This window comes from Macaca mulatta, chromosome 4 (genome assembly GCF_049350105.2).
Source record: "Macaca mulatta isolate MMU2019108-1 chromosome 4, T2T-MMU8v2.0, whole genome shotgun sequence".
Lineage (NCBI taxonomy): Eukaryota > Metazoa > Chordata > Mammalia > Primates > Cercopithecidae > Macaca > Macaca mulatta.
In genome coordinates this window covers 13,533,514-13,559,533 of record NC_133409.1, presented here as the reverse complement: position 1 = coordinate 13,559,533, position 26,020 = coordinate 13,533,514, and the positions used below count along the sequence as shown (strand labels likewise).

Genomic DNA, 26,020 nt, shown 5'->3' with positions numbered 1-26,020 from the left:
TCCAAGCAAAAGTAGCCCTTTCACCTCCAGTAACTTCCAAGACCTCTTCGGCACTATGAAACAAATTTCATAATTTAGACTCAGACTACCACTTTTATTTAAGGAACTTCCCATAAGGAAAATATTTTTATTCTTCCACATGAGGATACACTTTTTGAAAAAAACAGAGAACAACAATTACCTCCTTTAAAAAAAGAATAAAGAGAATAATAATAAATTAATGCATTGGTACCATACATCTGGAATATCAAGACATAGGTAGCAAAAACTCAGGGAAAGGCTGTGAATATCAGAAAAATAAAATATCCAGTAAACACAAACATAAAAGAAACTGGGAAGAAAAAGTCCAAGTTAAAGCAGAAAAATGTGCTATATGAATTTTTTAAAATTATAAAGTACTTTAAAGACAAAGTACTTGAGGATAGATGAAGAACCTCCTATAATAATCATCAGGATCTGAATAATAAACTAAAATAGTCCCCTTGGTACACTGTAAAGTATGCAATTTTAATTATGTGATTTTTCTAGCTAATTTCTGCTTCAAAAACAGTAAAGTACTTCTGCTTACAAGGTGGCAGAGACAAGAACTTTTCTCAACCTCTCAAATGCACGTTGTCATCAAAATTTAAATTACCAGAAACATGCCTTTTAGTTAAATTACAATTAGTCCTTAGACAAATCTATTTACTGAGAATTTGCTATGTGCCCAACACTGTTGGCATATACTAAACAAGTTTGCTTTTGTAAAGCACTTTTTCCTTTTCAGGTTCTCACAAAGGACATTTTAAAACAAACTATATTTGTTTTTCAGTATTAACTGCACATGCTGAATACATCTATTATTATAAATTGCTCCTACTCAGGAGCATCTTAGCTTTTAAAAGACAACAATATATCCAGTTGTATTTGTGTATATATATTTTATATCAGTTATATATGGAAGTCAATCAACAATGATAAATACAAACAGATTGACAAATAAAACAACAATTTTTGGGGGAATGGAAATGGCACATTTGTCAGATGATATCCACAAATAATTAATTACTTCACACATTAAAGATATTCTCATAATAGTAGAGTCTCTTATAAAAGGATACTCATTACATTCTAACCATCTGTCATCATTCCTCCCCAAAAAACTAATTAGGGTTTTATCCAATCACACATTATAAATGATGCAAATATGGATGGTAAAGACATGGGTTGAAGAAGTTAACATGAAAACATTTGCAGTTTAAAAATCGTGGGCTTCAGAACCAGCCTTTCACGTTCCAATAATTAAACTGTTTATTTTTATCATCTTTTTCTGATTAACGATTAGATACTAAACTTCAAAAATTAAAAACACTTACAGGTAGTAGAGTTTTCCTGCAGCAGGAAGTTCCCTTTTCCGGTAATCTATCCCAGAATCTAGCTGGACTGTATTACAATATTCCTATGATCCAAACAAATAAAGTGTCTTTTTAAACAAGTAGTGGCTCAGAATTACAATACTTCCCTTATACTATACATTTTTTAAATTTTTCAAATGTTTGCTCAAAAAATAGTATAATGAGATGACATGAAAACAACAGAACTCATGCAAGATTCATAAAACTAAAGTTGCAATATTAAATATATCAAGCCACTGAAATACCAGTTTAAAAAAATTAAAATTTGCATCATGTTTTCTGAAACATTGCCCAAAAAGTGCTGTCAGCAAATTCCCCAAATAACTTCATTTGGGTTTTTTTTAAAGCCCAATTTCTAATACCCTGGAGTGAGAAACTAGAGGCTACCAGAAAGAATAACTCATGGGTTTTAGGCACCACAGTTGGGGAGAGGCAGCATCAGAGAGCTGGGACTGGACATGGTGGCTCATGCCTGTAATTCCAGCACTTTGGGAGGCTAGATGGGCAGATTGTGTTTGTCCAGGAGTTTGAGACTAGCCTGGGCAACATAGCAAAACCCATCTCTACCAAAAACACAAAAATTAGCTGGGCGTGGTGACATACGGCCTGTAGTCTCAGCTACTTGGCTGGCTGAGATGCAAGGATTGCTTGAGCCTGGGAGGTGGAGGTTGCAATGAGCTATGATCATGCCACTGCACTCCAGCCTGGGCAACAGAGCAAGACCTTGTCGAGAGACAGAGAGAGAGGGAGAAAGAAAGAGAAAGAGAGAGAGAGAGAGTTGGGCCAGAACGTTAGTGTCCACATTTTAAACCAAATGACCAAACTAGAATGATGTTGTAGGTATGCCCATCCTTCGCTTCTAAATGGCTGCCACTGCCCTTGTCTCCCTTTTAGTTTCCTCTCTAGCCATCAACATTTCAGTGCACTTTCCTGCTGTGGATGCCTGCCTCCTTTCAACCCGAGTTACCCTGTGGCACTAATGTCCTTCTCTTCTCCCAAGTGCTCCTTTCTTTCCACTCCCCCAGGGTGCATATGTGTACACCAGCACATATACCACACACACACACCCCCCAAATTCTTACTGTGAGGGCAAATGTACTTTTGCAACACCTATCTTCTTGGTCAGTTGGATTTTGGGGGCCATGAGAGGAATATATGTAGGGGTGTGTGTGTGTGTTTGTGTGTGTGTGTGTGTATCTCCACATAGATAGAGGCATATTCATTTTATTGTGTTTCCCTTTATTGTGCTTCTCGCATTTTTTACAAAGTGAAGGTTTGTGGCAACCCTGCATTGAGAAGTCTATTGGCCTCAATTTTCCAACAGCAGGTGCTCACTTTGTGTCTCTGTGTCACATTTTGGTAATTCTTGCAATAGTTCAAACTTTAAAAAAGTATATCTGTCATTAATTATATGATCAGTGATCACATATTAATTATGTGATCAGTGATCTTTGATGCTATTACTGTAATTGTTTTAGGGCACCACAAACTGCATCCTTAGAAGAGGGTGAACTTAATTTATACATGCTGTTTGCATTCTGACTGCTACACCAACTGGCTGTTTCTCTCTCTCTCTCTCTCTTTCCTTAGGTGTCCCTATTCTCTGGGACACAAGAATATTGAAATTACGTCGATTAATAGCCCTACAATGAATTCTAAGTGTTCGGGTGAAAGGAAGAGTCACACATCTCTCACTCTCAATCAAAAGCTAGAAATGATTAAGCTTAATGAGGAAGGTATGACAAAAGCCACAACAGACAAAAACCTAGGCCTCTTGCACCAACCAGTTAGCCGAGTTGTGATTGCAAAGGAAAAGTTCTTGAAGGAAATGAAAAGTGCTACTCCAGTGAACACATGAACCATAAGAAAGCGAAACAGCCTTATTATTGATATGGATAAAAGTTTGAGTGATCTGGATAGAAGATCAAAACAGCCACAACGTTCCCTTAAGCCAAAGCCTAATCCAGAGAAATGTCCTAACTCCATTCAATTCTATGAAGGTTGAGAGAGGTGAGGAAGCTGCAGAAGAAAAGCCGGAAGCTAGCAGAGGTTGGTTCATGAGGTTTCAATAAATAAGCCATCTCTATAACATAAAAGTGCAAGGTAAAGCAGCAAGTGCTGATGCAGAAGGTGCAGCAAGGTATCCGGAAGGCTTAGTTAAGATCATTGATGAAGGTGACTACACTAAACAACAGATTTTCACTGGAGATGAAACAGCCTTCTACTGGAAGAAGATGCCAACGAGGACTTTCATAGCTAGAAAGGAGAAGTCAATGCATGGCTTCAAAGCTTCAAAGGACATGCAACTGGTGACTTGATGTTGAAGCCAATGTTCATTTACCAATCTGAAAATCCTAGGGCCCTTAAGAATTATGCTACATCTACTCTGCCTGTGCTTTATAAATGAAACAACAAAGCCCTTGGATGGCAGCACCTCTGTTTACAAAATATTTTAAGCCTACTGTTCAGAGCCACTGCTTAGAAGAATGATTATTTTCAAAAGATTACTGCTCATGACAATCCACTTGGTCATCAAAGAGCTCTGATGGATGAGCATGAGATAAATGTTGTTTCCCTGCCTGCTAACATAACATCCATTCTGCAGCCCATGAATCAAGAAGTAATTTCAACTTACAAGTCTTATTATTTAAGAAATACATTTTGTAAGGCTATATCTGCCATAAATATCTTTTGTGAAAGGAAGAGTCAATCTATATAGCAACCTTCAACATTATCTTAAGAAACTGCCACAGCCACTCCAACCTTTGGCAGCCACCCTCCTGATTAGGCAGCAGCCCTCAACATCAAGGCAAGACCAGCAAAAAGATGACCACTCGGCCGGGCGCGGTGGCTCAAGCCTGTAATCCCAGCACTTTGGGAGGCCAAGACGGGCGGATCACGAGGTCAGGAGATCGAGACCATCCTGGCTAACACGGTGAAACCCCGTCTCTACTAAAAAATACAAAAAAAAAAAAAAAAAAAAAACTAGCCGGGCGCGGTGGCGGGCGCCTGTAGTCCCAACTACTCGGGAGGCTGAGGCAGGAGAATGGCGTGAACCCGGGAGGCGGAGCTTGCAGTGAGCTGAGATCCGGCCACTGCACTCCAGCCTGGGCGGCAGAGCGAGACTCCGTCTCAAAAAAAAAAAAAAAAAAAGACCACTCACTGAAGTTTCAGATGATTATTGGCATTTTTAGCAATAAAGTATTTTTTTTATATTAAGGTATGTATTTTTTTAGACATAATACTATTGCACACTTAATAGACTATAGTATAGTATAAATAAAACTTTTATATGCACTGGGAAGCCAAAAGCTTCTTACAACTCATTTTATTGCAATACTGTTGTATTGCAGTAGCCCAGAACCAAACCTTTGATATCTCTAAGGTATGCCTGTGCAGATATAGATGGATGGATGGATAGATAGATAGATAGATAGATAGATAGGGAGATATTCACTTCAGTAGAAGAATGGTGACCAAGGGATTTCAGGACAAGTCAAGAAACAATTATAGGCTGACATTTTGTTTGCATTCAAAATGAAAATTGTCTTAATAACAATTCATGGGAAAAATATATTTTAACAGTATCACTACTTTTACTAACGAAAAAATTCATTTTTTTTTTTTTTAAGGCAGAGTCTTACTCTGTTGCCCAGGCTGGAGTACAGTGGCGTGATCTCAGCTCACTGAAACCTTCTCCTCTTAGGTTCAAACAATTTTCGTGCCTCAGCCTCCCAACTAGCTGGGACTACAGGCATGTGTTACCATGCCCGGGTAAGTTTTGTATTTTTAGTGGAGATGGAGTTTCTCCCTGTTGGCCAAGCTGGTCTCGAACTCCTGGCCTCAAGTGATCTGCTCGCCTCAACCTCCCAAAGTGCTGGGATTACAGGCATGAGCTACCATGTCCAGTCAAAAACTGCATTTTTCAAACCTTTGGAACCAAGGTAATTGTGGTGGGTTTTAAGACTTGTACATTGTAAAATAATCTCTCCATCTCAACATGTTCTTCTTACAATGTGATGCTGATATTCCAGTTATCAAGAAATGAAGTCTATGTCCCACCCCTTGAATGTTGTGACCGTGATGGAAATGGTCTATGCAATAATATCCTAGGTGACACTTGAGGCAGCTTCATATTGGTTGGAATGCTTGCTTTGGAACTCTGAAGTGTCAATTGAGCATTTAATTGCCTGGAGGCTATTATGCTGTGAGAAAGCTTAAACTATCCAATACAGAGAGAGGAGGCCCTGGAGAGGCGCTGAGATGACATGAAGACAGAGGTGTTGACAGTCCGCAGCTTTTCTAGCTGTAGCCACTATCTTACTGAAGGAGCCAGTATTGCCAGCTGAGCCTTCACCAAATCCCTGACCCACAGAAACCAGGAGAGAATAAAGTAATGTTTTTTAAGACTCTTTTATAGTCATTTTACAATAATTTGTTATGCAGCGAGAGACAATCAGAACAGCAATATCTGGGCACACTTGAGAAGTAGCAATGTTCTTACTCCCTGAAAGTGCATCCTGGGTTGTACGGTTACACAAGGGCTGAGAGCTGTTTATCATCTGCATCCAGGGCATAGATTGCATTTCCCCTCCTCTTATGCTGAAGCTGCTAAGGGGCTCAGGAGAGTCAAACAGGTGACCAATAATCCCCTGGAAATGAGGGGTTTCCTGAAGACTAAGGGGGGTTTCTGGATATAGAACTTTCAGTGCTAACACTAGGACAACCCTAGACAATCTGGGATGGTTGGTTAACTTGAGTGAAGACCCAGAAGATTGGGTTGTGGCTAGTGTAGGTACAGCATTTTGATTATGTATCAGCAATTCTGAATTTGATTAACATGAAATAACACCCAAGAAGCTGGTCCTCTAGGGAGGCCTACAAACCTAGGCTTTTGAACTAACATTTGAAGAACAGCCCTGAAAAACTAGCCAAAGTCATGGCTCTCTGCAATGCTGGCATGAGCAACCTGTTGGCATCTCCATACAGATATCCCTAGCTCATCATTCCAATTGTCCAAATCCAACTCCCCAGGCCTCTCCTTCAGGACCTGGGCCCTATAACCAATCCCACCAGAGGAGAATACAGCATTGCCCAAATACATGCATTCCACTCTCTCCTTGCCTCAAGATGTCCTGTTTTATATATATACTATATTACTTCTTGAGAAGAAGAGAGATATATGACTATCCTAGGTGACACTTGAGGCAGCTTCTTATTGGTTGGAATGCTTGCTTTGGAACTCTGATGTCATTTTCTTGATGTCATAAATGTGAACATTTTCTTGATGTCATAAATATGAAAAAATAGATACTTTCTTTCCCTTGTTCCTGCTATAATTGTGAGAGCTCAGTCACCCAGTTAAAAAAAAAAAAAGAAGAAGGAAAAATGTCCTTATGTAGGGAACATGTCTTACTCAATCTCCCTGAGAAAAACCTGCCCTACTATGGTAAGCAGTGGTCAATTTTTCATAAGGTACCTTTACTACAGACATAAAATACAGTGTCACAATACAATCATACAAATATATTTGCCAGGTTCTCTATTTCTTTTAAACTACAGTTTATCTTATATGACTCAGTATTCCTAATTTAGTCAAAAAGTTTTCTTATTTTTGCTATTAAAAAATAAGGCTGATGAAAGTTATACAGCTTCAATTTCTCTTTCTGGGTAACTAACTTCTCGATCATATGAGTGATTAAGACCTACCAAATGATTGCATTTGTACATTCACTAATCACCACTGAGGAATACCTAATCAGCAGCAAAAGAACTATTACCAAAGTCCTTAGATGTTAGCATTTAATTGTCTGAAAAATACTAACACTCAGTTTTTATATATATATATATATTTTTTTTTTTTTTTTAATTAAATAAACCTCAAATTTTCAGATTTCATTCACTTACACTAGATTCTCCAAAGCTCTATGCAGAAGGGTGGAGGAGGGGGAAGTTAAGCTGCAAGTTGACAGTGAATCTAGTCAAAAGAGCATGATCTCTAAGTAATTTCCTAAATTTCCAGTGATATTTACAAGGCCTGTGACCTCTTATCACCATCCAATTCTAATACATAACACTAATCAGCCAGCAAACAAAATTTAGTTTAAAATAGTTTGCATATTTATATATATACAAAGGACAAATACAATTACACAATCTAAAAAAAATGCAATTAGAAAACTTGGGGAGGAAAAGGAGGGAGGTTAACACACCCTTATGAGCATACTCATGTGTCAAAGGCCTTTGAGTTTGGAAAGAAAATTGTCTGACTAAAAGAACTGTATTAAAGTAGTTTATATTGTCCCCAAAATCTATTGTGTATATTTTTGGCAATCCTGAATAATACCATTAGAAAAACAGCCATCTCACAAAATAACTTTATATAGCTTCTACTCCATCCCAGTTGGAACAAAGAATAAAGACATTGTGGAGAAAATCTTTTAAAACTATAACATACTAACCTCTTAAGCAAAGATTGAAATAATAAACACAGATTTGCCCACCTTAGCATTTTTTATCATAAAAGCAATTTCACTTATCATAGAAATTTGGAACATGAGGAAAAAATTCCAACTGCATAAATCAAACTTCTATCCCTTACCTAAGTGACTATATTAAATGGGCATTTAAAGAATCAAAAGTATTAGTGTTTTTCTTGATAACAGTCAACTAATTTATTTTATAAATTTTTAATGAGTAAACAATAAAAAGAAAAAATGATTGAGATTTTTTCTTTTTCTTTCTTTCTTTTTTTTTTTTTTTTGAGATGGAGTCTCGCTCTGTTGTGCAGGCTGGAGTGCAGTGGCATGATCTCAGCTCACTGCAACCTCCACCTCCTGGGTTCAAGCAATTCTCCCTGCCTTAGCCTCCCAAGTAGCTGGGATTATAGGTGTCCACCACCATGCCCGGCTAATTTTTGTATTTTTTAGTAGAGACAGGGTTTCACCATGTTGGCCAGGCTGGTCTTGAATGCCTGCCTCGGCCTCCCAAATTGCTAGGATTACAGGCGTGAGCCACCACACCCAGTCGAGACTTTTTCTTATTCCAGGAAATAAAATTTTAAATAACTAAGATATATCGTTTTACTTGATTATTTAAGAAACGTATCCTTTTTAGGTCGGGTGCGGTGGCTCACGCCCGTAATCCCAGCACTTTGGGAGGCTGAGGCAGGCAGATCACCTGAGGTCAGGAGTTTGAGACCAGCCTGCCCAACATGGTGAAACCCCATCTCTACTAAAAATACAAAAATTAGTTGGGTGTGGTGGCATACACCTGTAATCCCAGCTACTCAGGAGGCTGAGGAAGGAGAATTGCTAGAACCTGGGAGGTGAGGTTGCAATGAACTGAGACTGCACCACTGCACTCCAGCCTGGGCAACAGAATGAGACTTCACCTCAAAAAATAAAAAATAAAATAAAAATGTATCTTTTTTGAACTGAAAAAGTGATCCATGCTTATTATAAAACATTCAAATGATATTAAAAGCATAACAGTATAAATGAATATCCCCTTCTCAGAAAAAAGTTTGTTTATAGCTTGTACGATTCAAGTTTTTCCTATACATATAGAGATTACAGAGGTAGACGTCTATCAGATTATATACATAGTTCTATGCTTAATTCTTTTGATATCTTAAAAGTTCTATGAGAGAAAATAAACACTTAAATACAGAAAAGCTTAATTGTATACTGCACTAACTTTTTTTTGCTAAGAATACAATTAAGGGTGGGAGACTAAGTGGAGGGTGTCTTTTTTTTTATTTTGAGGCAGCTGTACATTCTAAGACAGCTGTTTGAGTCATATTTAAAGTAATCATGTACTACTACTTCTAAGCTTAAACAATGGTAGATAAGAAAATTCAATATATAAGCTGCTCCATATTTTAAGGTTTTCATAATTTAAGTATAACTTAATACAGGAAAGTACACAAATTATAAGTGTCCGGCTCACTCATGAAACAGAATATCACCAGCATCTCTGAAGCCCCCCTAATATCACCTTCTACTCCCCAGAGGTAACTACTATTCTGATTCTAGCACCACAGAATTTTGCCTGTTTCTGGAGCTTTCCATAAGTGAAATCATAAAGTATGTATTCTTTTATGATGGGGTTCTTTTATGTCTGTGAGATTCTTCCATCTACATGGAAGATCAGGATGATACTAAAGGTGCTTCATATATTTCATAAAATATGCCACACTGTTTTATATCACAAAAATGTGCACTTATGGTTTAACAAGTTCCCTCCAAATTTAATACTTATTTTGGATCAACCTAACAAACATAATTGAATACTACGGGCTGGGCACTTCCCTCGTTACTAGAGATATAATGATGAATAAGATACAGCTTTTGCTCTGACAGTCTGGTAGTAATCAGCTATTTGTTCAAGTTATCATTTTCTTCTCTCAATCATAGACATAATTTTTCAAGTTGATAAATTGAGAAGTCCTCTGCCAATTGTCATGCTGTGTGATTTTAGCCTGTTATGTAACCTCTCCAGATGTCAGTTTTCTCCTCTATAAAATAAAGGAATTGATTATGATCCCTTTAAGCTCTAAAATTAACATTATTGCTGAAGTTCTCTCACTTCAGGGCTCTTCAGGGCTGAGTTCTTCCTTGGGCTTACCTCATTTTAGAGCAGACCGCAAGGCCTGAGTCTACCTCAAGCTGTATCAGCCTCCTTTGCTTTCTTGATCATCTCATATCCCAAAGTAAATCAAAAACATCTTTTTCCATATCTCCCCACTCCTCCTTCCCTAGCTACCCTACTTGTCTCACACTTCAAATACCCATACCCAATTAACTTATTAGGTAAGGTCTGTATCCCTTCTTTTTATCAAGCAGTTTCAGAATTTCTTTCTCCTTCCAAAAAGTAGGAAGGGGGATATTTAAGCATCATAAAGTGCTTATCATGTGCTTCAGATGTGCTAGGCAACTGACTTGGCTTTATCTCTTATCTTCCTCATAATATCCATCCCCAGGGCAAGGAAGTACTTTTTTAAATCCCCATTTTACAGTTGAGGAAACACAGGATCAGAAAGGTAACTTTTTAAAAAAAGTACTATTATGGGCTTAACTGCATCTCCCCAAAATTCATGTTGAACCTCTAACCCTCAGTACCTCAGAATGTGCCTGTATTTGGAGACAGAGCCTTTAATTCAGTTAAAATGAAGTCTGACTGGTATCCTCATGAGAAGAGGAAATGTGGACATGTGGATACAGTTATGTGTGTACCCCACAGAAAGGCCGTGTGAAAACACAGCGAGAAGATGGTCACCTGCAAGTCATGGAGAGAGGCCTCAGGAGAGACCAAACCTGCCAACACCTTTGTCCTTCTAGCCACCAGAACCCTGAGAAAGTGAATTTCCGTGGTTTAAGTCATCCAGTCTGTTGAATTTTGTTTTAGCAGTTCTAATAAACCAATACGATCACCAATATGCTACCTTGCTCCAGTAATAAGCATAGAGAAAGGCATTTCGTAAAAGTAAAAAAAGAAAGAATAATTGCAAGATTCAAAAAAAGCAAGCAAGCAAGCCAGGACAGAAGCTGAAAGCACACCTCCATACACTTCCTTGTGAGGTGAGTCACAATCTGACTCTTTCTGCAGCCACAGCCAGAAGCAAGCATCACAGTACATTCACAATTCACAGTGCATCCAGAAAGAGGCCACACAGTTTGTAGGTGGCTGAGCTGTGATTTGACCAGGGCAATCTTTGCCTCCACTAAATCCATAGTCCTCCCACTATGTCACACTGATTTATTCAACAGTAGCCACAGGATCATTTTTCTTTAGTCTTACACAACTTATGTAATTCATATTTGCTCCTCTACCTCTCCCTCCCATTTCAAATTAATTACCTCTGCACAGTGTAAATATGCTAATTACTCTTCTGGGGGGCCATATGATTCTATATGATTTCCTTTAGGTATTTAGTCCAAAACCATGTATGAGATAAATGTACCATATTAAAGTCTATACTATAATGGGTTATATTACAGTAAATTTCCATCACATAGGACATTTTCTATGTTTATCTAAAATGTCTGCTTCACTCATAGTCCACTGTTCCTATGGCTTTCATTTGATCATCTAAACCAAGGACGTCAGTCTTTGAAAGGAAACTCCAAGAGAGCAGGACTGCCTCTTAATCCTGCACAGCACCATATACTCACAGACCCTTCAAAGCAGAAGGGAGTCTAACAAGGATGATGATTTCCTCTCTCTCTCTCAGAGGTGCAAAAATGAAAAGTATAAAGTAATCTCTGACAATCACTCTCTTCCACAAAATACACATGATAATTCCTCTCACATTTTAATAGGTCCCATAATAAGACCTGGCATAAAGTTGCTAAGGGAATTTGAGGTGTAAATAAATGAGTCCATCATTATCATCAGCATCATCTGCTATGGTCTAAATATTTCTGTCCCCCCAGAATTCATATGTTGAAACCTAATCTCCAGTGAGATATTAGGAGATAGGGCCTTTGGGAGGTGATTAAGTCCTGAGGACAGATCCCTCATGAATGGGATTACTGCCTCTATAAAAACAAAAAGGCTGAGTGAGCTTGTTTTTCCCTTCCTTCCATGATGTGAGGACACAGCTAGAAGGTAGCATCTTGGAATCAGAAAGGGAGTCCTCATCCAATGCCAGATCTGCTGGTGCCTTCATGTTAGACTTCTCAGCCTGGACTGAGATGCCATGGTAACAGCAAACACTGGTATAAGGGCTTACCATGTGTCAGGGACTATTCTAAGATCCTTTTAATTCTTTCAACCACTCTATGAGGTAGAAATTATTATTATTATATTTTACAAATGGATAAAGAAACTAAAGCACAGAGAGGCTAAGTAACTTGTCCATTGTCAAACAATTGTCCAAAAGTGACAAAACTAGGATTCAAACACAGGCATTTTGGCTCTGGTGTTTCATCGTAGCCCATGATATGCTCAGGCAACTATGGTTCTTGCTTGGACGCACAAGGCAATGGAAAATTCACATGGGCTTGTTGGGAGGTTTTCACAGTACTCTGTCAGCTTGTCTCGCAAAATCCTACATCTGTTGCCCTCTGCTCCTGTGCTCACTGAGTGAGGCCCAAGCTTGCTTGCTTTCCTGAGAAGTAGCTGTGTTGCTATAAACACATTGGTTTATTTGTTTAAAACCTAATCTCGGCTGGATGCAGTGGCTCACGCCTGTAATCCCAGCACTTTGGGAGGCCAAGGCAGGCAGATCACAAGGTCAAGAGATCGAGATCATCCTGGCCAATACAGTGAAACCCCGTCTCTACTAAAAATACAAAATTAGCTGACCATTGTGGTGCGTGCCTGTAGTCCCAGCTACTCAGTAGGCTGAGGCAGGAGAATCACTTGAACCCAGGAGGTGGAGGTTGCAGTGAACCGAGATTGTGACACTGCACTCCAGCCTGGCAACAAACACAGCAAGACTCTAAAACAAAACAAAACAAAAAACCTAATCTCATACACAAATGATATGGGGCAGCTTTCTACAGACTTTGTGTAGCTGTTATATATTACATTGCAACATAACAAAATGGGTCATTTTTCTATACTGAATGAGATTGCAGAGACAGATTTGGGTTTCAAGCCTGTAGGTTCTATGTGACCAGGATTATGTCTGTTTTGTCATCACTGTCTCTATAGCAGTTCGTATCTAGCACACAGTACATAGTAAATGCTCAGTAAATATTTATCAACTGAACAAAACATTAGCAGACACATATGTGTAAAGCTCTAGTGCAAGTTAGTATGTTAGGAACTACAGGAAGAAGCCAGCCGGTGCAGTCCCTTTCTCAAGGAGCTTTTATGACAAAATGAAGCATTCTTCCAGCTATGCTCTGCCGGTTCTAAGGTACTGAGAAAACGGCAGGATTTTGAAAAGACTGCACCCTGGAGTTCACAGCCCATCTCTACCTACTCATCATCAGGTCTCACTACCCACATCCTGAGCGCTACACACTCGAGTCTGTATCAGGAAACATCTTCTCTCCTGGCCTCAAGCGATTCTTCCACCTCAGCCTCCTGAGTAGCTGGGACAACAGGCATGTGTCATCATTCCCAGCTAATTTTTGTAATTTTTGTTGAGACAGAGTGTGGCTTTGCTGCCCAGGTTGGTCTCAAACTCCTGGCCTCAAGTGATCCTTCCATCTCAGCCTCCCAAAGTAATGGATTATAGGCATGAGCCACTGTGCCCAGCCCTCTTGTAAGTCCTAAACACTCAGGTGCTACCTTGACATTTTTGAGCCTCACAGAGCCATTCCCTGCTCTTGTCAGATACACCCAGTGGTTCCCATGCCTAGAGGTACAGTCTCCCTACCTGGCCGGTATCCTTATCGGCCAGACCAGCTGTATCCCACCTTCATCTTACTACAAAGCCTGCCTCCCATAGCCCCTTCTGGTTTATAATCGTTATGTGTATAGTGTCCCTATCCCTCAGGGTGTGAGTTCATGTGACTAATACACTGCTGCCAATCTCGTCTGTCCAATGCTGGGCATCTTGTGCTTCGCCATCTTAATCACTATTTGGTTGGGGATCCCTCCTTTACTGACAGGGTAAATAGGAGTTGATCAGAACATCTGTCTAGCAAGGAAGACAGATGGTTAAGAATCAGAACAGGGTGTTCTGGAACACTGAACAGTAACAACTAACCCCAAAAAAGTGGCAAGTAGCCTCATTTAGCAGGTGAGGGAGAAGATGTAGGAAAGAATATTTCAAACTCAAGAAATAACACCTATACATATATAGATGCAAATGACAGCTTAGCGAATTGGGGATCTAAAATCAGTTCAGCATACCAAGAATGCAGAGTTCAAGCATTAGGATGCTTTCAGTTGCATGTATTCTAAGAGTGGCACAAAATGGGTCTACAGAAGCTGGCAAGAGCTCAGGTCATAAAGGGCTTTAAAAGATAAATACCCTAACTCCATAAAATGGAAGTAATGTAAAGATTTAGGAAGGGATATGCAAATTAAAACCACAATGAGGTACCACATTACCCCAGCCAGAATGGCCATTACTAAAAAGTCGAAAAACAATAAATGTCAGTATAAATGTGGTAAAAAGGAAACTTTTACACACTGCTGGTGGGAATGTAAATTAGTACAACATCTATGGAAAATAACATAGAGATTTCAGAGAACTAAAAGTAGATCTACCGTTCTATCTAGCAATCCCACTACTGGGTATCTAGCCAAAGGAAAAGAAACCATTACATCAAAAAGACACCTCCATGCATATGTTTATCGCAGCACAATTCACAATTGCAAACATGTAGAACTAACCTAAGTGCCCACTGACCAATGAGTGGATAAAGAAAATGTGGTATATATACACCATGGAATGCTACTCAGTCATTAAAAAGAATTAAATAATGTCTTTTGCAGCAACTTGGATGGAGGTAAAGGCCATTATTCTAAGTAAAGTAATGCAGGAATAGAAAACCAAATACCACATGTTCCCACTTACAAGTGGGAGCTAAGCTATCAGTATGCAAAGCATAGAGAGTAATAAAATGGACATTAGAGACTCAGAAGATGGAGTAGTTACAGAGGGTGAGTATAAAAAACTACATAGTGGATACAATGTATGCTACTCAGATGATGGGTACGCTAAAATCTCAAACTTCACCACTATACAATTCATTCATGTAACCAAAAACCACTTGTACGCCAAAAGCTATTGAAATATAAATACATAACTTTTTACAAATTTAATTTTATAATTTAATTTTTAATGTTAGCTAATACACAAGTAAAGAGCAATATGACAAAATCTAGCAAAGTTTTAAATGCAAGAGCCTTTGACCTAGAAATTCCATTTTGAGGCCGGGGGTGGTGGCTCACGCTTGTAATCCCAGCACTTTGGGAGGCCAAGGTGGGCAGATCACTTTACGTCAAGAGTTCAAGATCAGCCTTGACAACATGGTAAAACCCTGTCTCTAGTAAAAATACAAAAATTAGCCAGGAGTGGTGGCATTCGCCTGTAGTCCCAGCTACTCAGGAGGCTGAGGCAAGGGAATCACTTGAATCCAGGAGGCAGAGTTTGCAGTGAGCCAAGATTATGCCACTGCACTCCAACCTGGGTGACAGAGCAAGACTCCATCTCAAAAAACAAAACAAAAAAAATTCCATTTTGAGAAATCTAACCTACAGAAATATTGGCTCTTATGCACTAAAAATGCATTTGCAAACATATTTTTAAGGCATTATTTGAAAAGTAGAGTAAACTAAACTAGAATAAACCTAAGTATACAAAAATAGCAGATTAGTTTTAAAATAATAATGCAGGCATTTAAAACTGAGAGTGGGAGGTCAGAGAATCATATAAGGCCAGGGGTTTGAGACCAGCCTGGGCAACACAGCAACACACCATCTCTACAGAAAATAAAAAAGTTAGCCAAGTGTGTAGTCCTAGCTACTCAGAAGGCTGAGGCAGAAGGATCACTTGAGCCCGGGAGATCAAGTCTGTAGTGAGCTATGATCACACCACTGTACTCTAGCCTGGGCAATAGGGCAAGACACCATCTCCAAAAAGATAAATAAATAAAAATTTAAAATTTAAAAATTTAAAATGAGATTGAGATATATCTAATATCAGAAGATCTTTAGGATATCTCTGAGGGATAAAAGTATAACTCAGACTAAGGTATATATATATATTACCCTCATTAACTTACCCTCATTATATTTGGACATATAGAGAGATATGTATGCATATGAATGTAAAGAAAAATGCTTGAAAAGATACAAACTACATTTTTAATAGTGGCTACTCCTGGGGAGGGAAGTAGGAATGAGGTGGAGTAGAAGGTGGAGGAGGGATGGGAAGAGGGAAGAGTGGTGAACGGGGAGTTTTAATATTTAGTATATATATTTATATGATGTTGGCATTTGTTAGCCTATCGTGCATTCCTTTATCTCTTATGAAAATTTACAAAAGGAGGCCGGGCACGGTGGCTCAAGCCTGTAATCCCAGCACTTTGGGAGGCCGAGACGGGCGGATCACGAGGTCAGGAGATCGAGACCATCCTGGCTAACACGGTGAAACCCCGTCTCTACTAAAAAAAATACAAAAAACTAGCTGGGCGAGGTGGCCGGCGCCTGTAGTCCCAGCTACTTGGGAGGCTGAGGCAGGAGAATGGCGTAAACCTGGGAGGCAGAGCTTGCAGTGAGCTGAGATCCGGCCACTGCACTCCAGCCTGGGTGACAGAGCGAGACTCCGTCTCAAAAAAAAAAAAAAAAAAAAGAAAAGAAAAAAAAGAAAGTTTACAAAAGGAGGCCGGGCGTGATGGCTCACGCCTGTAATCCCAGTACTTTGGGAGGCCGAGGAGGGCGGATCACGAGGTCAGGAGATCAAGATCATCCTGGCTAACATGGTGAAACCCTGTCTCTACTAAATATACAAAAAATTAGCCGGCCGTGGTGGTGGGCGCCTGTAGTCGCAGCTACTTGGGAGGCTGAGGCAGGAGAATGACGTGAACCTGGGAGGCGGAGCTTGCAGTGAGCCAAGATCGCGCCACTGCACTCCAGCCTGGGTGACAGAGCTAGACTCCGTCTCAAAAAAAAAAAAAATTTTACAAAAGGAAAGATTTTTATGTCTTATGGAAATCACAACCATTATACATTTCCAACTCTGTCATAACAAACAGAATTTTAATTAATATTCCATTCTTCTCCCACTGTTTACCTTATCCAAGAAAATCAGAGTCCTCATTCCTAGAGGGGGAAAAAAAGAAAAATAGAAGAGTGGCATACCACAGGCTGCAAAGAAGTTGAAATGGGCACCTTTTGAGAATCTTTTTTATAACTATGCTACCAAACACACAACTGCAGCTCCTGTAAGCTTTGATTTTCTCCCACAGAAAGGAACTATGCAACACAGCTTCAAGCTAATAAGAAGTTCCCACTATACATGCAGGTTTGCAAAATTAGTTTTTCAACATCCAGTAAATTTACCCACAAGATTTTTTCTTCTTCTGTACAAATAATCATAGGTAAGCAATAACTTTTCTAACTAAAAAAAAAAGTGCCCTATAATTACACAAAGCCCATAAGGCATATGATTCGTTTACACTGTAATTACCACACTGGAATAATGAATAAAAACAATATCTCAATAAAATATTTAGCTCAAAAAATGACCCCTACCCATTTACAGAGGCTTCATTATTTAGAGTTTTAGTATCCAGGATAGCATTTACAAATATCCTAAACTTTGGTTCTGTTCTTTCTTCATTGTATTTGTTCAACTTTTTGTTATTTCACTGCTTATTAGTACCTTTATCTGAAGATGAAAAGAAACAAATTTAGTCACTCTTAACAACAGTCAATTCTTATCCCTGATAAAAGATCTGAAGAGTAAATTTTAAGCTATATTCTAAAACAATATTTGGATATCACTATATTTAACTTACCATTGTGTATGACTAAAGCTAGATTAATAAGATAGATTATACTTTTACATGAAAGAAAGATAAAGAGTTCCTTATCAATAAGAGCAGTTGGGAATATAATTAATTCCACCTAAAGACAACAAGGTATGCAATATGTAAATATAGTGAATATACATGTATATGTGTATGTATGTCTTCATACACACACATACACATATACACACACACATATTGTACAACATGGTTTGGTGGAAAGAGCTCTCAATAAAAACTAGGAAATCTGGATTGTAGACCTGGCTTTGCCGCTATCTGGGCAATCTTAGGTAAGATGATCTCAGGCATGAGCTTCAGTCGCCTCCACTGTATAATAAGTTGGTGGGATAAGTGTTTCCAAAGTGCCTTCAAATTCTGTGAGTATACACATACACAAACACACACTCACATACACACACTTCTATTTATAGGTAAGGCTGGTACTCACCTTCATACACCAGTATGGGGCAACTGATCACAACCCAGCGTGTGCTATGTTTGGTCTGTCAGTGCTATACCAGTTTTTAAAAAGTGTGAACAACCATCCTTATTTACAAGCATTCTTCAAATTATAAAATGTCTACCATGTGTAACCCTCTGTTTGTATTCTGCCTTCTACACACAGTGACATTCCAGGAGTTAAACAGGCTCTCTTAACCTCTGGTTACAACCTAGAGTGCTATCCCTTTCCTACTGCCCCCCACTCAAAAAGAGTTTCTACATATGCCTTGCTCTGCATTTCTCAGCTCTCTCTATGCATAACTTGTTTAGTTCTATGTCAGGTAACTTCTCCTGTATACACTGAAACCATTTTTAGCTTTCTTCCTCTGCTCTTTCTGTCTCCCTTCTAAGCTTTGTCCAGTTTTCTTAGGAAATCTCCATTTCATTCCAGCATCATAAGCATGACTATTAAACCAAGAGTGATGGCAGTGATACATTTATATAAAGAAAATAAAAGGCAAAACAAAGCTCCAGTTTCATCAACCTCTGAAATTTGTAAACACATACAGGAGTCCATTCAGAATTCACAAACATTTCTATCTCATCCATTCCTCCTCCACAATTACCAGCATCACAGAGAAAACGTATTTAAAAGTTGTGCTTTTAATTTAATTTAATATATTGCAATTTACATAATTGCTAGCATTATAACCTCCCACTACACAGCTAACCACTTCCAACTCATTCTCTATTACATATATAGCAATATATCTCTAACATTATCATATTTTTCTATGCTATTTAATAATCATTTTTTGTCTACTTCCCCTACTAGAACATCCTAATTTCCCTGATGGCAGGATTCAACTCAGTAATACATTTATCACTGTATCCCCAGTGACTAAGCCCTTCGTAAATGCATGTTGAAATCTATTGCTTTCTTCTACTTCATTTTACAAGGGTAAAATAATATGAGCTATTTGGGGCAATTAGACTTTTGAAGACTAGGTAGCCTAAGACTTTATTATCATATTTAGAACACTATTTGAGGGAGAAATCTATCATAGTTTAAAAGAAATAATTATAAGTAAACTTCTGAAACTTAATCTTTCTGAAAATCCATAGCTTCATGAGAGCCTTAGCAACCTTCTAGTCCAATCCCATCATTTACAGAAGAAATAAGCTCACACAGGTTTAAAAGGCTTGCCGGTGACTGAGCAAAGTCAGTGACAGAGCCAGGTCCACAAAGATTGCCTTCTCATCTCATTGATTTTTCTGTTACATCATGGAAACCAGAAAAAAAGAAAAGCATGATGTGATTGTGTAGTTTGTATATATACATATACTAACACACACATATATGCATGCATATTACATATATATATTCTACATTCTTCTACTTTCAGTTAATAATTGTAAAGATTTAAGTTATCTTAGACAGTATGTCAGAGTTTATTCAGTTAATCAACTATGTATTTATAATATATGAATCCTATCAATCATAATTAGCTAAGGAATACATGATAAGGATTTCCACATATCTTTAGAGACAAATTACAAAGTTCACATTTAATAAAAAGCAAGCTATCTGTAGTTAGTGTTCAAATTGTATATCCTAATAGAGTATATTCTGATTACACATTAAAAAGTCATTTTATGCATTCTAACTTAAATGTTAGTACTAATTTTATTCTTATTACTAGTATATGCTCATGTATATATTTAGAGGTGACACTGTCCCAATAACCTATAGATACTATTTAACACAACTTAAAAATGGGAGGTGTAGATACAGTCAATAGTAAATAAATATACGATGTATTTTGTACCAAGCACCCCTAATATACTATAATTTTGATAGAGAAAAACTAAATTCACTATGGCAGAAGAAGATTTCTTAGATATCTTGAAGCCCTAAAAACTTAGCCAAACTATTGTTCAATGTGCACACAGTTTGTGTCTTCATGCTCAGATGTTGTTGAAACAGCAGACTTAAAAGAAATAATGTCAATGAATCCTACCAAGCACTATACATGACCTCTGGGGTAATTAGCAATCATTCAAAAGCAACAAGACTAAAATGTTCTATTCTTTATTACTGTCAGCTCTTATCTTGATCAGCATTTTAATAAAGATGGTTCGTTTCTAAGACAGTTTCATGAATCAGTCATAATTACATTCTGACATGCAGTGAATAGTAAAGCAAAACTAAATATCACTTCATCAACCTTTCTAACCTTTATGCAAGTATTAACTGTAAATAATTTTTACACAGTCCTACAACAGAAAATCTGCATATTTCTTAGCTTTGTGCATACTTTACCCCAAATGAATTTCCTGTGACCTATACCTGAAAAACACAATCAGCCATAATTATCCAGTTTTGTGAGCTGTTCAGGTGTTGCCTTTCAGAGTTCAAATCAACTTCAAGTATAAAAGGCTACTTTATTCTACAAATGGCACAATATGCAAAATGGGTTAAGTAGCCAAAAGCATCTCAGAGCATTGTGGCTTGAAAGAAGTCTATCCAGAATCAAAACGTCATAGTAAAACTACTCTAAAGCAGAGCAATGCTTATAAAAATAGCTTCACAGATTACACATTAAGGAATGGATCACAGATGACTACTGCAGAAAGTCCTATAATTAAAATATGTTAAAAGAATAATATTAATTAGAAGGAAATCTGAGCACTGAAGTATTTGAAGGGTAGATTTTTTTAAACGTAGTTTCAAAGTAGCTAATAAAGAGATTGAACATTTATCAGAATTATAAAACTTACTTAGAGATGCTATTCTGATATTGAGGATAATATACACATTATTTCAGCACCTCCTTCCCCCAACAAAATACCTGATTTACTTTAGAGTTCTGAAATAGCCCATTTCTTTTTTTTTTTTTTTTTTTTTTTGCTGAGGACTAATTTTAAAAAATATTTTGGATAGACAAAGTGAACATAATTCAACTGCCAGAAAAAGTTGATAACTGCATTTTAGGTGATTGTTTCAGTGCTTCAGAAAATTTCAAAATAAATGCAACACTTTCTCAAACTCCTGAGCTCAAGTAATCCATCCGCCTCAGAATAAATGCAATGCTTTCTCAAGAATAATTTCTTGACTTCCCCAGTAGTAGATATCAGACAAATCGACTATTCTGGACACAGGTTCTCAAACCTATGTTTCAACTATGCCTCTTGAATAAACAAAGTTTGCAGTAAATCTACTAATATTTTTAACCAAACTGAGTTCCACTTAAAAACTTAAATTCTGTGAAACAGTAATCTACTTATCATTTTACTTTGTGTAATTTCAATTTGAAAACAAGTCCTTTCCAAAAACAATCTAAAATTATTCCCGATATGTTTTCTTATATTTTCTATTATAAAACAACTTTACTAGAATGTTACTGATTTAAAGGCAAAAGGGAATATAGCAAGCATCTTTTTCATGTGGGATTAAAAAATGTATACATCTTTTATGTGATAATTTTTGTTTAACTTTTCTATTTAGCTTTCTTAAGCATGATTCCCATCTCTTATTGGAGGTGCAAGCAAAGAAGAAAAAAGAAGTGTTGATTTAAGAAAACAGATTTCCCAGAAAGAAAAAAAACTGTGATTAAGATTTAAACAAAAGCTAAAGATGGCTTCCTCTGAGCCCTGATGAGGTCCGCTACCTCATTACGAACAACTGAAAACTTGTGATGCATTTTGTTTCAAGAGAATCCAAAAGTCCTTGGTCTAAAGCAGACAGGGGGAGTGCAGGGTCCATTCACTCTGTCTGTATCACAACCATTATGTAAAAAGTATAAAACACTGCCTTTATGCTGCCAAGCCACAATGACTCCTCCTACATCAAAGGATTTTCACCACTAGGGGTTTTTCTTCAAAATTTATTCAAGCTAAGGGCAGAGAGACAACGATTCATACACGCTAATTACGCCTAATTATCTATTCCCTTTTCTGACCAGCTTCGGCCAGTGTTATTTGGTATCTGGATTTCTCACAACCTCCTTTTGCCCTGTCCATCCAGCCCAACAGTGAAGGCTTTGAAGAAAACAGTTGTGGCTTTTTAGAGTTTCCTCAATATAGAGTTCAAGCAAATTAAATAATGATTCCGTTAGTTTTGACACATTTATGCGTTCAATATGAGGACCTCTTGGTTAATTTGGCAAATTCCTCACATCTCTTCATGGTTGGAATCATAGTAACACCCTCTCTTACAGGAGCTTCTCCTCATGCTTTCTTTTCATGATCTAAATGAAATGTTTATTGGATTAAAGTTCTTCTCTGCAGACCTCCATGGTGGCCTATGACAAAGAGCTTAAAAGTTCTATTAATTGGCTTGAGTTTTCAGGGAGGGGAAAGGGAGAATTTTATTTCACATTACATCACTAGCCAAGAAAATTGCCACGTGTAATTAAACTAATTTATCTCATCATTCAAAGAACTAGCTAATCCATATTTAAGACACACTTCCTTTAAGCCGTTTTTGTCATCAAATAATTGATATCTTGTGATTTAACCAAAAATAACTATTATTCTAAGAGAACTCAAGTCCTAAACAGTATATATTTTACATGTAAGCAATAGCTTGTTGTATTCCAGATAACCACAAATATATAATTTACATATTTCATGGAAAATCTTTATTTTTATTTTATATGAGATAATTAGAGAAAATATTTTAAAAGGCTACACCTAAAATTACTTTTCCATAGATAGGCCCTGACTAATTCGAGGTCGACATTCTGTTATGAAGATGGAAAAGGATATTTTAAATCCACATCACAACCATTTACATCTTAGATATTTATTAATTGCAAGGACATAGCACAAAAACACCATAATAAATAAAACTTCAGTGCCTGTTACTATAGCCAATTTTCTTAAATAAATTTTCTCAAACATATATGGAATAGGTTAATTTAAGAAAATATCTTGGGTAGATTTCCTAGACTTAGACTAAAATTTGATAATTTTAAAAATACTTTACAAGTCAAATGGTCATTTTATATTATAAAATGTTGAATACTAGAATTCAAATTTCACACTTAAAACAGTTTGTGGGAGAAAGCAACAACACTTTTCAATTCAGGAGTTGTCTGCTACTTTTGTTCTGTCTTTTGTTTCTTTTAATCTTAAGTATTAAAAAGCCAACTCATAAGTAAAGACATTATCACACTAACAAAGGGTTAATCCCTGCAAGGCTGACTCAGGTGACAACGCAGTGGAGGTCATAGAGGCTGACACTGACCTCAAAGGCTGATTCTGATTATTTAGCACTCTGAAAGCTCTGGTATTGAAAGTTATAATGAACAAACTGACACATCAATTTCACCAATGAAATGAAAACTGTGGCAGGAAAAATAGCAAATATACATTTATTTAGCAAGTCTATAAATCCTAATGCAGGTGGCTGGACAAAGGCTGAACACTGAAGCATTTTATTGAAGGGTTATAATCAAACAAGTTTTCTAAAGTTTGTAACTGGAAATCACACCATGGGAATATTCTAGCTTACTATCAGGAAAAATTTTCTTCTCATTGGAAAAATTTTCTCAGGAAATAAAAACATAAAAACTAATATACCACTTAATTTTTTTAAGTTTTATATAAAGGATACACAACAGTCAAGAAACACTAATAACCAAGTAGAAGATATGATGTCATTACCTGAACATTAAACAAATATTACAAAAGTAGTAATAATAAGAACAAAATTGTTACTACTTTAGGTTATAAAGTATCACTTCTTTATGTTACATATTTAAACCCAACAAATAAATCAGATAGTGATGCTTTCCAAATGGACAACTCTTTATTAGGAAAAGGAAAATTCATATTTATAAGAGTTAATGCTGGAATTATTTTTCTCTAATCTAATCATCTGGAATTCATTAAAGAGAAAATTATATTGTAGAATGCCTTGTTGGTTATTTTTCACCAGTTTAATTATCATTCAGTAATCTAATCATCAAACATTTAATTTTAAGAAGAAATTTGAAAGTTAAGAAAGAAGATAGCATGCTAAGCTGTCATTGTGAATGAGAATCAAAGTGCTAAATTACTGATATTAAAATCTATCATTGTGTGCAAAAACACTACATACAATCTTGTCCAGGAACATTTCCCATGGGGAGATTATTTTAGATTATTTCACACTGTTAAACTGATTAAGAAAATCATAAAAAGAAAGCTAATGAAATTCACATTGAGAATTTTTTTAACCTTAAAACTTATGAATAGCATTTATCTCTTTTAGGGTTCATTATGGAATGAAACAAACTAAATGGTTTATGAAAAGTGATGGAGTAAACAGACAGATTTTTACCCAAATAGAAAACATTCATGTAAAATATCATGAATTGCTGGACCTTGATCAGATGAGAATAGCAATGCTTGCCAGGCAATCTAATCTTCAAGAAGGCTGGTAATAGTAAATTGAAATTAACCTAATAAACTATTCTTCCAATCAAAATATCAACTGGTTCTCTTTTCCTTTTAACCACACTAATTTTAAATAATGTTTACAATGCAGTGAGATTATACTCCATAAATATTATTCAATGAATGTACATTTAAGATATATTATTCCTTTTAAATGTATGAAATTGAAGATATTTCTAAGAAAGTTGATCCTAACAAAGCTGATATTTCTCAAGTTACTAAATTATTTGAAATTGATACTGAACCACTATCTTTGCTTTTGGTTCACTCACCAAGCTTCCTCCCTTTGATCAGCCACTTATCCAGCAAGCTCTTGGAATGCCCCTTTCTCCAAGATCTACCAATAAATCTATGCTGACGCAGGATTTTCATCAATAAAACAAGTCATACTTCATAGAAAAAAAAAATGTGCTGTTGACATATGTCGTTTTAAGCAATTGTTTGCCCTTTGTATATTATATAGATCAGGGCCAGCAAACTTCCTGTAAAGGGTCAGATAGTATATATGTTAGGCTTTCAAAGCCGTAAGTCTCCACTGCAGCTACTCAACTCTGCAACTGTACTTCAAAAAGAGCCATAGGTAATACATAAATAAATGAGCATAAAATTTTTCAATAAAACTTGATTTATAAAAACAGGCAGCAGGTCAGATTTGGCCACTGGCTATAGTTTGTCCACCCTGATATAAACTATCACAGGCTACTTTAAAATACTTTCAGTGTAGAGGGTAAGATGAATCCATTTAACTTTATAAAATGATGCTATATAGATACCAACAAATGCTTTAACAATTATGTTTGCCTTTGGGAGGCCGAGGCGGGTGGATCACGAGGTAAGGAGATCAAGACCATCCTGGCTAACACAGTGAAACCCCATCTCTCCTAAAAATACAAAAAAATTAGCCGGGTGTGGTGGTGGGTGCCTGTAGTCCCAGCTACTCTGGAGGCTGAGGCAGAAGAATGGCGTGAACCCGGGAGGCGGAGCTTGCAGTGAACCAAGATTGTGCCACTGTACTGCAGCCTGGGCAACAGAGCAAGACTCCATCTCAAAAAAAAAAAAATAATAATAATAATAAATTATATTTGTTCTTATACTTTAGGAGAATTACCTGTTTTATTAATATTGATAAAATCAAGATACTATGTTGTATGATCAGAAAGAAATTTCAAGTTAAAGTACAGACTCATTGAAGGAGGGACAATTATTATAATTACAACCAACAGAATAAGAATTACCTAAATTTTTCTACTTAAATACAATACAAAACATATCTTGCTTTTATTTGGACAAAAATCTGAG

At 37.0% G+C, this 26,020-nt stretch overlaps 1 protein-coding gene across 6 annotated transcripts in view; it reads right to left on the bottom strand.

The window, feature by feature from the left end:
- The window catches only part of AFG1L (AFG1 like ATPase), a 253,080-nt gene that overhangs the window by 97,784 nt on the left and 129,276 nt on the right, over window positions 1-26,020 (bottom strand). For all 6 annotated transcript variants that reach the window (XR_013416155.1, XR_001444556.3, XM_077999234.1 and 3 more), the window contains one exon: window positions 1,356-1,438. Coding sequence is in view for 4 of the 6 variants with exons in the window: in XM_077999234.1 (XP_077855360.1) it covers window positions 1,356-1,438 (83 nt within the window). In the remaining 2 variants the exon portion in view is untranslated. The remainder of the gene's footprint in view (window positions 1-1,355; window positions 1,439-26,020) is intronic.